Source organism: Plectropomus leopardus, chromosome 20 (assembly GCF_008729295.1).
Source record: "Plectropomus leopardus isolate mb chromosome 20, YSFRI_Pleo_2.0, whole genome shotgun sequence".
Classification (NCBI taxonomy): Eukaryota; Metazoa; Chordata; class Actinopteri; order Perciformes; family Serranidae; genus Plectropomus; species Plectropomus leopardus.
In genome coordinates this window covers 27,424,990-27,439,921 of record NC_056482.1, presented here as the reverse complement: position 1 = coordinate 27,439,921, position 14,932 = coordinate 27,424,990, and the positions used below count along the sequence as shown (strand labels likewise).

The following is a 14,932-nucleotide window of genomic DNA, read 5'->3' as shown; positions in this document are numbered from 1 at the left end:
CAAGAGAGAAACTAATGTGCGCACATCCAATCAAAATAAACACAGGTGCAGGGCAAAAAAAATCACTTACTGCAACGTTTCAGTCTACAAGATCTTCCTTGAAATGTTGCCTTGTGATAAAAATAAAGAATAAAAAATGTCCGTTGGGAGTTTAACAGTGTGCTAACTTTTGCTATTTTTATTTTTATGCAGTAACTTTATGAATCAGCCATTCTCTGTCCATTGTGGAGCTTTTAAAGGGAGCATTAAGAATTCATAGAAACAGGGCGTCCGATAAAAGTTCAGCTCAAAGCAGCAGAGTTTGTTTTTTGCGGCCAGTTAGTGCGATCAAACTCAAGCTTGTTCGTGTTGCATTCAGTTAAGACACTGTGTTTTAGCAGAAAAACAAATAAAGTAATCCGGATAAAATGAAAGGGAAATCCAGGCACTCTGGAAGTGTGAAAAACATGAAAAACGAGGAGGAATTACATTAAAAAGCCTTTATTATAGAGGCTAAATCGTTAAAAAAGCCATCCTTTTTTTAAAGATTCAGCCACTATAATAAACAAAGAAACCAGTCATCTCTCTTTGTCTTCTAAATAAAGTACTCACTTCAAGAAATCTATGTTTAAAGACAGCAACCTTAATCTGAATACCACAAATTCAAACTGTATTGGAATATAGTTACTCATATTTTTTATCTAAAATACACTGTTACTTGAATTCTGTCACTCCCAAACCGGACTGATATCTAAAGTTACTGAGAAATACTTTAAAGTTTTCAGGGGCATTAATGGATTTACAAACAGCTGGTGCGACCCAGTCCTGAACTCACCACCAGTGTAAGGCTTCCAGTTGTAGTACTTCCCACGGAAAGGCATGCTGTCAAAGTCGGCGCACTGCTTCTCTCGGAAATCACGAGATCCTGCGGGGCAGGCCTGCAAAATAAAGATCAATATTAGATAATTTGTGATTCTAAAAGGTCTTGTATAAGTTGCATCTTAGCCCATTTATTAAAAATCAAATAAACTTGACATGACTGCTAACCATTCCCATGCAAAATAAAAATCTTTTTTTTTTCTTACAATATATTTTTCATTTCCTCCCATATGGAGATATCGGACAATCAATACAACAATATAAAAATCTATTAAAAAGACTCTTGGAACTTGCTTGAGCTATTTGAGCAAATAAGATGGAAAAACTGAGTTGAAAAAGAATAAAAGGATAATAAATTATTTGGATTATTGAACATGGCCTCTCTCGTTTTAATCATCTCTATTTCAGTCCCCCTTTTCTCCTAGTTGCATGCTTTACTCGTCATACATAAAGTACAAAGACTTGCGGTCCACACTGTTTAATGTTTGTGATATAAAGGTCATGCTGCCTGGAAACTTGTTGTTTTCTTTTGTGGTTATTGACATAAATTCTATTAAAATAATACTTAAGCATTAAAAGATGTTGCAGAGTAAAGCAATACAGGCTTTTCCAATCAATTTGCCATTAAACTGGCAACAAAGCCGAGCAATGATTCTGCAACTGACAAAAATAGACTTGACGTTCACTGTGATGGATTATACGACTCGAACAAGTTGTAAGAGTCTGCCAACTGATTTTCATAAGGAAATGAACGGAAACGTAAAAATCGGAAAAAAAACATCCATAAATTTAGAAATCTGTTGCATGCATTTAAAAATGGGCAGAAAAGAAGTACTTGATTTGTAGTAACAGAGCTGGACCTTGAAAGCACACTGCTCCTTTAAAGGGTAAGTGTTTTGTTTTTCAACCTTTTTTGTGTCTAAGTGACTAAAGGGGACAATAATTTCTGAAACTGGTTCAGTTTCGTGCAAACCAGTGCAGCCAGCAGCAGCTTTACAGGCCGCAATGTAAACACTTGGGTCAATTATGTGCTGTCAATTTACGTTTCTGAAATATATCGTCACTCTTGATTTTTGACTTCTACATATGACTCGCTAGGTATCGTCTGCTGTTGACGTTCTGTGATATCAATTTAGGCCCTTTACATCTTTTTCAGAGGAAATGTACGGTCTCTGCTCGTTTGATGCATAGAGTCTTTTTCAAAATAAAAGTACAACATCAGTAAAAGCGCTCACATCTAGGATTATTTCCTTGTGCAACAAACGTTTGTGGTTAGGTTCAGACATTCATGTGGTAAGAAATGTTGCATTATTAACTCACAACGCAGCACATCATACCACTGCAAAACCATGGCATTTTGCATTGGTGTCTGACCTGAAAATCATTGGGCAAGCGTTGGTGTTTGATGACCTCTGAATGGGAACAGGTTGGTTTTTATCACTGACAAAATCAGATTATTATTTTAAGTGTCTGACAACATTATGGAAAGGATCACTACAGAGATAGACCTTTTATTAAAAGAGTAAGATCCTTTTGTTTAATCAGAAACAGCCCCAAAATCATCATTGCCAAACCCACAAAACTACATTTAAATAAACAGTAATTTTGTCACCATTAAACACACTTCATTCAGAGTCTATGGAAACAAATACAAACTCAAAAAAGCTTTCGTAGTTCATTTTTTTCACTGTTTCAACAATCACCAACTCAGGTTTTGTTGAAATAAACCCTTAATTCACCCAGTTAGATGTGAAAACACACCACCTCTTTACACACTAAAATGACTGTTTACTTAACTGGAACCTGGTGGGTTTGGAGAGAGTGATTTCTGGTTAAACACAAAGGACCTTAATCTTTAACAAAAGGTCTATTTCTGTGGAGATCCTTTCCATAATGTTGTCGGACACAGTACAATAATCCGAGCCTGTCAGTGACAAAAACAAGAGCTTTTAACTGCCGTAAATTCCCGTCGCGAGTGTGCAGAGTGGTTACATTGCAGCCTCTTTTTCGCAGCCCTCACTCACTCAAAAACAAGGGGAAAAAAGGGTCCAGGTTGAAAATACCAAACTTATCCTTTAAGATCTTGAGCTGCAGCATGTTGTTACTATTTCTGAATTATCTTCAACGGCTTTTTCTTTATTCCGGGAAGTTTTTATTTGCATCGACAGCATCATTATTAGCAACTGGACAAAGTCTGCACAAGATGTCACATTACATTTTCGGACACTAAAACAGACTTTGTTTCTGGGAACTCCTAATTCAGAACAGTGTGTTTTGCATTTGGAGGGTTTTTGTTTTGTTTTCATGAGTGGATGTTGCTCCAGTAAGAGGAGGTTTTTAAAAGAAAAAAAAGTGGAAAGAAACACTTTATTGGTGTGAAAAGGTCCTCAGAAAACCCCAAAACACTTTCCCCCGGGACAAATAAAAGCTCTTGGGTCAAAGCTGTATTTCACATGCTGAAAGTGTTCCACGTCGGAGCGGGCCGTGGGGAAGGCCGGGCCACTTTTCATTACCACTCAAGTGTTTTGCCAATATGGACAGCTTTAAACTCGCACATCAAACATGCAGATTGAGTCAGAAGAGACGGAATAATATTATTACAAGTGTGTGCCGAAATGACAACACAGGGCCAAATGAGATTTACATGTGGCGACACGTGTTTGAAGCAGGAAAAACTTCAAAGGTCACATCCGAAGGGCTGCGAATAGGGATTATTGGGATTATAGATTAACCTGTTTGTTATGTTTTGATTCATCGATGACTCATTTTGTGTATAAAACATCAGGAAATAGGTTGTAATCGCAAATATTACGGCAGAGCCCGGTCCAACACCAGGCCAAAGCCCAAAGAGAAAAGCAGCAAAAGAGAAAAGTGTTTTCGGTTCAGACTGAAAGATCTCAACAGCTTTTGAATGCACTGACATTAAATTTAATGCATTTGTTCATGGTGCCCAGACGATGTATCCTAGTAACTTTGGTGATTTTCGGACTTTTCTTCTTGTGCCAACATGATGTTAACATTGTACGTTTTGGGTGAAAAATCTCCACAAAGTGATGAACATTTGAATAAATGAATTAAATTGCTGGGGTGCCCCTTTAATCCTTTGAAACCTGAGCAAATTAATTTGATTTCTTTCAAAAACATGGCAAGAAGGCCAAGGGCAACTTAACCAGACATAGCCCAAAAATTAGCGATTAATTAATAAAAACATAAGAAAATTACCTAAAAATAAGTAAAAAATAGTGTATAGTACATATGTAAAAAAGACAAGCACAAAAAGTGCCACAATTAAAAAGAAATATATGCAACATTGTTCTCCTGCAACATAGTTTTAAAAATAAAATTATTATAATTAAAAAAGTCCTTTTCTGGATTTTTTATTCTCTATTTTTTGATAATTTTCTATTAGCCTCACCCTTTTTTAAAACTAATTTTCAGGTCCTTTTCATGTCACTTTTTACTAATTTCTAGCAATTTGTTGGACATTTCTTATCCATTTGTTCATTGCCTTTTGACCCCATCTTTTCCCCCCATAGAAGTCAAACCAATTTGCTCAAGTTTCAAAGGGTTAAACAGCTTGTGAAAGGCGACTGAATGCAGCTCAAGAAAACTGATGTTGATCCAGATTTCAAAGCGTTAACGTCAACCATAACTTGGCAACTGGGAAAGTTGGCTTTTTTCCTTTAGCATGGCACTAATCCTCCTCCATACGAGGACACCTCAGCAGGTAAAATGCATTTGAAATACTTAATGACCACATATTGAAATGAAAGAGACTAAAAAAGAATAAATCTATTAGGCTTTTCCTTTTAAAGTCTTTTTAATCTTTCTCTTTTTTTTGTTTTGTAGTTATGTTTTTTTTTTAATTGTTTTTGCTTTTTCCCCTTTTTTAGATTTACATTGCCAACTTTGTAATTTATGACGTTAGCTTTGTAAATATTACACATCCTTCAATGCGTTATCCTTAAAAGGGGCAATTCTTAAGCACTGCTAGGTAATGCTTTCTTTAGCAAATGTTGCCTACATCTCTAAAAATAATAAAAACTATAAATAAAAAAAAGCTCCTGCATGAAGCATTATGCTAATGGAAACATGGAAACAGTCTTCTAAAATAAAGTAACCTCCCAAAGTAGAAGCAACAGGAAAAAGGGAGGCACATTAATAAATAATATCTGATCAATGTAAAAATAGCTGACATATGAACATCAATTTATGCATGTGAGTATTTTTCATTATATCATCTGGTGCTCTCTCTCTCTCTCTCTCTCACACACACACACACACACACGCACACACACACACACACTTCCCTGGACAAGGTGTGGTCAGTGTGATGAAATAGCGGTCGGGGATGTTGTTTGTTTTCCAAAGAAAACACTCAGTGCTTGCTCTCAGCTGTTATTTTAAAGACTTGCGGTTAAACGTCCACCAGGGCCCTAACTATTTCAATTTTCACCTCTTGAAAAAAAAGCCCACCTAGAAATAGTTGAACAGAGATCTCGACTTGCAGCCATGTTAAATATTTGTTTAAAGCTTTGCTCCAGACCTCAAAAAAAAAAAAAAAAAAAAAAAAAAACCTCTGTGAATTGCTTTTCATGAAATCCGCTCTGAAACTGTCATCATCAAGCGAAAATGTCACAAACAATACGTGAACTGTTAAGTGACAAAGAGACGAATGAGCACAAAAGTTACCGGGGGAGTATTGAATCACTGCCCGTGTGTTTTTATCATCTGCTCTCCCTCGTTCCAGGAAGAAAACATGTCAGAAAGCTTAAAGGCGATGTGGCGCTGCTCGCTAACATGCTCCTTATAAAGCCCGTCCTAAGATAACATGTTCTGCAGGAGAGAAACGAGGAGGCGCAGCCGTCGTGCTGTGACAGTCCAAATCCATCTCAGGTCAGACTGCCTCGACTATCTCGGTCCCCTTACACACCAGAGCGGAGCATCCGTCAAGACCACAGCTCACTTTACAAATCATGACTCAAACACATTTTTAACAATACATTTCCATGACTTTTCCATGACTTTTAAGGCAAATTTTCAAGACCATGCATTCTCTGAAACAAGCATCAATACTCCTTTTTCTTTACTATATATAGGGCTGGGCGATATGAAATAAAGTCTTATCACGGTCATTTTTTCATATCAGTCGATATCGATATGTATCACGATATACATCAAATCACTATTTCTGTCTAACTTAAAGGTTCCCTTTTACTCCTAAGTGAGATATGAAGATATCATAAGGTTAATTTTGGTTTAAATATTCATTTTCTGTCAGACATTGAACATGACAAATATACTGTAGAACACCACATCACCAGGACTAGGGCTGGAGGACCTATTCTACTAAATTCATATCAGAGGTCCAGTTACTAAAATTTCCTCCCAGCAAAGGTCCGAACCTCATACCTAAAATCAATATCATGAACATTATCACCATTAACTGAACATTTTACTTTGTTTACGATTAAAGAACGATTATTTTTCATTTTCTTTTTTTTTGTGGTTTGTTTTTTGCCCTCATAGTTCACTGACACAGTTTCATTTGACCATGGTGTGTTGGAGTGTAATAAACATCTGATTTATTACTATTTGTTAAACTTTCCAGCATTAATTAACAATTAAAAGCTCCATCTTAAACAAACTTAGGCAAATTTAAGCACATTGTTCTGATAATAGGCCAACATCTTTTGAGTAGGCCTACTTCTCCTTTAGATGCCAACAGTTCGCCAAACATTCCTAGTTACAGAAAGGGTGAAAATAAGGTAATGTGCTTGTGGCCCCAGGCCCCCAGAACATAACGACTGCCCCTGGTAATAATAATGAGAGCTCAGCAGGAGCGGCTGGATGAGACATGGAGCGATGCGTCCTGGTGTTTCTAAATAATTCATCCAAAGTCTGATTAAACCTAAAACTAACACAAAGTAGTCTGTAGATGTCTAAAGGAGGCACTTTTCACCTCTGCAAATGTGTCTGTTTCAGACACTTTGGTGCTCTGAGGAGAAGCTCTGCTCTGCTTGTCTCTCTCACTGCGCTGCTGTCGGCTCTGGTGACGTAGTGAGCACATTCTGGTGAATGCAGGTCATGAAACAGGCCTCGAGAAGTCTCTGCCAGAAGACAAAGTGTGTTTGTGTGTGCCAATGATTCATTCATGAAATCCAAGCTGCTCTAAGAGCTCTTAAGTGAGACACGACATTTGGGAGAGAGACTCGAGTCTGTAACCTCAGAGCCATTCACTGCAGCCGGGAGACTCAACCTGCTTTTTTTAGGGGCCACTTTTACAAAATGAAACAAAGCCGAGGGCCAGTCGCAGCAGCGCCATAAGTGTTGAAGGATTTTAGGACATTTCTAGTATATAGGATTTCTCGAATTGTAGAATATTTCTTCGATTTTAGGACATTTCTTGGATTTTTGTATGTTTCTTGGATATTAGGATGTTTCTAGAATTTTAGGACTTGTCTCGGATTTCAAGACGTTTCACAGATTTTAGCACATTTCTAGGATTTTAGAACGTTTTTCAGATTTTAAGACATTTCTAAGATTTTAGGACGTTTTTTAGATTTTAAGACATTTCTAGGATTTTTTGGACATTTCTAGGATTTTAGAACGTTTTTCAGATTTTAAGACATTTCTAAGATTTTAGGACGTTTTTTAGATTTTAAGACATTTCTAGGATTTTTGGACATTTCTAGGATTTTAGCACATTTCTAGGAATTTAGCTGGTTTCTAGGATAATAGGATGTTTCTAGAATTTTAGGACGTGTCTGGGATTTCAGGATGTTTTACAGATTTTAGCACATTTCTAGGATTTTAGGAAGTTTTTCAGATTTTAAGACATTTCTAGGATTTTAGGACGTTTCTCAGATTTTAAGACATTTCTAGGATTTTTGGACATTTCTAGGATTTTAGCACATTTCTAGGAATTTAGCTGGTTTCTAGGATAATAGGATGTTTCTAGGATTTTAGGACATTTCTTGGATTTTAGGATGTTTCTTGGATTTTAAGATATTTCTCGATTTTTAAGATATTTTTCTCGATTTTTAAGACATTTCTAGGATTTTTGGACATTTCTAGGATTTTAGTACATCTCTAGGAATTTAGCTGGTTTCTAGGATAATAGGATGTTTCTAGGATTTTAGGACATTTCTTGGATTTTAGGACATATTTAGGATTTTAAGACATTTCTAGTATTTTTAACATGTGTCTAGGATTTTAGGATGTTCCCCAGATTTTAAGATGTTTCTCAACTTTTAGGATATTTCTAGGATTTTAGGATGTTTCTTGGATTTTAAGATATTTCTCGATTTTTAAGACATTCCTCGGGTTTTAAGGACATTTATGGGATTTCAGGACATGAGCTAGGACCTCTGTTGACAATGAGGGGGACCACTCCACTTTTTTAAAAATAAACAAGCTCTATTCTGATGCTGTTTTATACAATCTTGCACTTTAATTAAAGTATAAAATCAATTCCCGGTTGAGTCTTTTTATTTCTATTGTGAATTAGAATAAATTGAATATTGATGCACTACATCTACTACATCTGTGACTTTTTCTTATCATGTCTGTCCTTCCTCTCACCTTCATTAGCCTCCTTTCTTTTCCACTTCATCTGCAACAAAACTGTGAACAGGCTCAGTAATGAATGCGTTAGAGGCTGTGTTTTCTCTGCCTCCCTCCTCTCTGCACTGATGCCTGAGCGGCAGCGATCACCTTTCACAGGTGTTCCACATTATGCCGCTGCCCTCTCCCGCCTCCTCCCCCCTCTTTCTCCCTCTGCTTCACCCTGGCTCTCTCTCTTGTGTCTTCCCCCGACGTGTCTGACGTAATATCCAGCTTCCAAAACAAAGGAATGCAACGATGGAAGAAGGACAAACATCTACTTGCCAAAGACAAAGATGCGCTGGACGGTGATTTGTCTCGCGAGGACACAAGAGAGGCCTCCAAACAAAAACTGTAATCTACAGACGAGAGTGAGCCGTGTCTTAACTGATTGCACATGCTACATCAGTCCGTCTCAAACAGCGTGAGGACATACTTCTGCGCTTAGTTACATTAGGAGATTGTGCTGTCCAGGAAACCTTAAATGAACCCTCTTCTGGCGTCTTGTTACAGCGAGACTAGAAGAAATAACACAATCTTCCTGCTACAGCCCCGAGCAGGCTCTGTTTGAAATCACATACTAACATACTTTTCGTAATAGGCATAATGGGAAATTGAGCGCACTGTACGTTCCAACTGCATAATATGTAATCCTTTTTGTACGTGAGAAATATCTGGATGTTTACTACATCAGCAAGGATTTCTGAATATGAGATGTGAGCTTATTGGACAAACTGCCCTAAAAATCCATTGCATCTTGTTAGACGACAAACTGCGGGCAGACGGTTCTGGAAACAACAACGTGCATTCGGTTGTGAAAAGAGTGGACGCTTGGGCTGAGCAGGTGATCGAAATTTTATCAAAGTCACAATAAGGCCTTGTGCAATTTTCAAATCGCAGAAGGGGCGCTGCCTTTTAAATTAGTAATACAAGGAACGGATTTTACAGAATGTAAGATGTTTTATGAACATATTTTAAACAATCTTAAAACAACGTGTATTAAAATCTCAGAGGACGCAGTGAACGCTCGACTGAGAATTGTATACTCGTTCGTTACCGTTAATTCAGTACGCAGTATGTGGTATAATGGTGACGGTGCTCATTGAAATATGACCATAGTGAGATAAAACATTGATCAATGGATATGACCACTTTTTGTCCAAAGAAGCCACCAAAGTCAACACAAAATAAAAGTCAAACGCTTTGTTCCATCCCGCAGGAGTCGGGGAACAAAAAACTAGAAAAAATTAAAAATCATAAGAAAACATGATCACACAGAGCTGTAGAGTAAGAGCCACTGAGGCTTGATGATTACTAATTTGCCCAAAAGACTAATGAGCTCTACTCCCACTCAGGAATAACATCCACACATCATACACATGTGCGCACACACGCACACACGCACGCACACACACACACACGCGCGCACACACACACACACACACACACACACACACACACACACCTGTAGGCAGGACCTGGATGTGTGTGTTCAGCTTGCTGTGGCTTACTTTGCCTACTTACGCTGGGCTGTCACAGTGCCTCATGGAGGAGGACACACCGCCCCCGCAGGTCCTGCTGCACTCCCCCCACGTCGACCAGGGGCCCCAGCCTCCGTCCACACTCTGAGGCCAGGTACCGAACGCCACACACTCCCCCTGGTAGCACCACTGACCCCGGGGAGGAGCGGAAACACACACACACACACACAGGAGAGAGAGAGACAGATGAATTTTGGTTATTTCTGTACAACAAAAACACTGAGACACATTAACGATTGTTTCAGCGTCTTCGGTTTATAAGACTCACGATAACATCATTACAGCGCAGAATACTTCAGTGTCACTTTTACGGTTTTCCAACAGTTTTGATCGCTCGATAAATTTGCGTGCATCTGTGTGCAGTGAAATGTAGACTATACAGAAACTGACTGATGAAGTTTTCCTGCAAAAACACACACAGTCTTTCTGTCTCACTTTAAACACACACAGAAACACACACACAACTTGTGATTACTCATCATTTTTTATAGCTGTACTTAATTGTTATGTGTCTGCTGACTCAATTCAGTTTGTGTTTTCTATCATATATAATATATGTGCTTGTTTTCTTGCTGCTCCGAGAGTAAAACGAGAAAATTGATATCGATTTTAAGTCTGTCTCATTAAAATAACATAGTTTTACAAATAAAATGTTGGGTTCATAACCAATTAAATTCACATTTACTCAATTCGATACAAACTTAAAAATGCACTTTTTAAAATCAGGTTACAATTTTTTTTATACATTAATAAGATTTTCTACTTTCATTGAGTTCATTTTTTTAATCTGTTCTAATCATAAATATCAGATATTCATACATTTTTTCGAGTTTAGAGCCCCTAAATACCAGGTTTTGGTTGTGATGCCACTATGTTTTTCACTTAAAAAACCTCCACAGAGAATGAATTATTTTCAAAATACTACATGAAAAGGAGCTTTTAAAATATTTTTCCAAATAAATGATCATAAAGGCCTATTTTTCATTATTCTGTAACTATTCATTTTGGCATCATGACAAAAACCTGCATTTTAAAGGGTTAAAATTCTGAAAATTAATGGATATTTGATATTTATGATTAGGACTGATGTTGGTTAAAAACAATAAACTCAATGAAAGTGTGAGTTTTTGACACTGCACAAAAAAAAATAATGTATACAAATCAATGTTGCTGCAAATCGTTAACATATCCCAGCCTGTGAAAATTTAAAAAAAAAATCTACTTTGCATGTAGTATATTGAAAATAATACATTTTTGTGTTTTTTTAGTGGCATCGTGACCCAAAAAAAAGGCATTTAAAGGGTTAAAATTCTGAAAATTCTGAATATTTAATCTTTTTAAACTCAATGAAATTAGAAAATAATATATACATTAATATTATTTTTGAAAAGCACATTTCGTGGTCAGAACGGTATGAGTGAGTAATATTTAAGGGTTAACGGAGCAGCTTGTCCTGCATATTTTTCATGTTTTTGTGTTCATGTTTTCAGTGCCGTGAGGACGTTTCAGAGCTGAGGGACGGAAGTCGGCGTGCCGTGTTGGAGGAGCGTCTTAAACTAACTTGCTGCTAAGCTGTTCAGAGTTGCAGAGGGGATCAGAGACGGCCCTTTGTCTCTCCAACTGTGTCAGTAGGTTAAGAACCCAGAGAGACGGGGACAGTCAAGGTGAGGGCTACGCTGGGCCACTGTCCTCCTTCTCTGACTTACTCATTCACGTCCTGAGACGCTGTCCAAACAAGATTAGAGGAGAGAGGTGGGGAGACAGTGTCAGAGGCTCAGAGGGGAGGGAGCTGAGGTATATATCTGTGAGTCTGCACAGAAAAAACTCCTCTGTGGGTCAGTTTCTCTCCCGCCTCCCTCTCCCTCCTCTCCCTCCTCTCCCTCCTCTCCTCCCTCTCCCCCCTCTCCTCCCTCTCTCCCCTCTCTCCCTGCTCCTGTTGGACGGGCCTCCCTCCATTACACGCTGGGTGAGAAATGGCTGACATTCATATTCCTTTGAAGCTGTCCCCCGGCAGGGCAGACAGGGTATGCCACTGGCTCTCCTAAAGCTGCTCCGAAAGCTGTTCCAAAGCCCCCCAGGCTCAACCTGGGGCCCCCTGTGTTGTCCAGGACCCTGTCCGTGGGCCCCGGTCCTCAAAGGCTCCACTGAGCTAATGGTAATCACGGGTGACAGCTCGTGACACTCTCCCATTCTTCCCTTTTAGACCTCGGACCATCCGGTGACAATGGCGGCCGTAATCCGTGTTAAAACTGTCTCCCCTAACCTGGCTGGCATCAACAGCGGGCTGATGACCTAAAGCCTGGTGTGTGTGTGTGTGTGTGTGTTATGTGTGTGTGTGTGTGTGCGCGCGTGTGTGTGTGTTGCATGAGTGCAGGGAGTAGCACGCCTTCCCAGAGGAGAGGAATAGATGCAGGTCGAGGCAGTGAGGTAGCTCTAGCTGCTGAGGCACACAGAGGAGGTACTAACACGCTTATTTCACATCACCAGGAACAAGAAAAATTAACCCTTAAGGCTCCACTTTAATATCACACACACTTGTTCTGCACACAAAATTCGCCTTTTTCATAATCAGGCTATAAAAGATGTTATACATAAATATGATTCTCTACTTTAATTCAGTTCAGTTTTTAAACCAACATCAGACCTAATCATAAATATCAAATATTCATTAATCTTAAAAAATGTAACCCTTTAAATGCCAGGTCATTGTCATGGTGCCACTGTTATTTTAGATTTAAAAAAAAAAAAAACCTGTAGGAGAAGCTGCTCGGTTAACCCTTTAATATCACACACACTCATACCGCTCTGTGCACAAAACGTACTTTTCAAAATCAAGCTTTAAAAAATATTATACATAAACATTATTTTCTACTTTTATCAAGTTTAATTTTTAAAACAACATCAGACCTAATCATAAAAATAAAATAGTCATTAATTTTCAGGATTTTAACCCTTTAAATGCCATATGATTTTTTTATTATCACAGCCTGGGATATGTCAATGACTAGCAGCAGCATTGATTATTATACATTATTATTTTTTTGTCAGATGTAAAATACTCAGACTCATATCGCTCTGCACACAAAATTTGCTTTTTAAAATCAGGCTACACATTTTTTTATACATTAATATGATTTTCTTCTTTCATTGAGTATATTTTTAGATGAAAAAACACAAAAAATGAATTATTTTAAATATACTACATGCTAAGTAATGTATTTATTTATTTATTTTTTGGATGATCGCGGCCTGGGAGAAGAGGACATTAGCAGCAGCATTGATTGTGACAGTGGACCTGGTGGAAATATGGTGTATTTTCTCCATATGCCAAATGGTAAAAAATGACAAATTACATATTGTACAGCAAAAGCCCAGAGCGACACCCATAAATAATGCAGTGCGTGTCTTTATGCTTGGTTTATGGTAACTAGTCAACCCCACATATGGTGTGTGGACTTCACTGTTAGTTTGTGGGATGCAGTCGTTAAGGCTGTCCCCAATCAGGCTGTTCTCATAAACTGTTTGTATTTTTTTTGTATTTGTATATTTCCCAGCAGTCAGGTGAGCAATGCGGAAGCAGCGGTCTTGTGAGGAAGCAGACAGGGGTGGTGAATGGGTTACAAAATGTGGACTTTCCCCTGGAGATGTGTGCTTGGAGCTGTTTGAGTTTTGAGTCATTTTCAGGTCCGTCTTCACCGTGTTTCCTAAACTCAATATACGGCCGCTTTCTTCCAGCCTTAACTTGATAAGTGACTCAAGGGTTGTGGGTAAGAAAAGCACTGAGACAGCTTTTACGTGACTTCATATTTGTGACATAATAACAGCTTACGGCAGAATAAATGCTCGTGCTGTTGACCTCCAAATCCGAGACAACACCTGACAAAATGCTGCGTAAAAACAAGATTTTTGAATGCCAAAATTGAAAACCGAATACCTACCCAGTGAGCGAATATGTGACCGACTGTGTTTCTGGATGTGGTATAGCTCAAAATGTATTAATGTCTAACAATGTGGGCGACAGAGGTGAGGATGGCGGAAAGCTCAGAGAAAAATCTTAAAATCTATCCCTACAGATATCATATGGCCTCAGTGAGAAAATGTTATTTGGGGGGTTGACTTTTAGATGTATGACAAACACTGGATGACTTACCCCTTTCTCGATGCTGCCCGTCTGGCACAGGGTCCCCTCTGCAGCAGGGATACTGTTGGTTACACAGCGGTTGCTTTTGCTAAGGCACCAGAGCTCTCTACACACTTCCTAGGAAAGAAGGCAAAAGCAAGTTGGTCAGAATAAATCAATTCGGCAGACTGTCGGGGGGTGGATCACTGAACAAGGATGATTTATCAGTCGCCTTTGGTGGTTTTCCTCTTAGTGTTTTCCCTCCCTGCTCTGACTGGAAATTCATCTATAAATCTGCATGATTCCAGATCAAATCGGAGGATGAGAGGAGCTGATGAGACCACATCGAGGCTGCTGCTGCTGCTGAGAGGCATCTGACTTTAAAAAGCCCATATGCTTTGGATCACGGTGCATCTTGAGCAATACGCCAAGGGTCAGCGGGTGCTGTTAATGTTCTCTGATGAGAAATGGAGAGTCAGCTGGATCAACACCATGACTAACGTTTGCTCACGTTCACCTCGGGACCACACGGGACCGTGACATCAGTTCAAGAAATCCAATTTCTGCTTCTTAGGGGAAATCAAGAGTGAGCAACAGGCCTCCCAGGTCTCAGATAAAGACGACTTGTAGGCCTAACAAATATCTTTAGTATTACTGAGCGCTCTGGATAAATATCATGTCCTCCAGTCTGGAGCAGGAGGAGGATCCATTTAGATTACCGGGCGAGGGGGAGATAGTGGGCAGACAGCACTAAGTTGCCCCCGAATAAATAAAACCATAAAGTGAACACATGTTACAAGGACAGCTC

The 14,932-nt window shown here is 38.8% G+C and overlaps 1 protein-coding gene across 1 annotated transcript in view; it reads right to left on the bottom strand.

Annotated features, from left to right (window-relative positions):
- adamts6 (ADAM metallopeptidase with thrombospondin type 1 motif, 6) overlaps positions 1-14,932 on the bottom strand; it is a 77,378-nt gene that overhangs the window by 28,953 nt on the left and 33,493 nt on the right. The window contains exons 11-14 of the mRNA XM_042509745.1: positions 14,155-14,262; positions 9,988-10,133; positions 9,664-9,700; positions 815-917 (exon numbers count right to left, since the gene is read on the bottom strand). Of these exons, the coding sequence (XP_042365679.1) occupies positions 815-917; positions 9,664-9,700; positions 9,988-10,133; positions 14,155-14,262 (394 nt within the window). The remainder of the gene's footprint in view (positions 1-814; positions 918-9,663; positions 9,701-9,987; positions 10,134-14,154; positions 14,263-14,932) is intronic.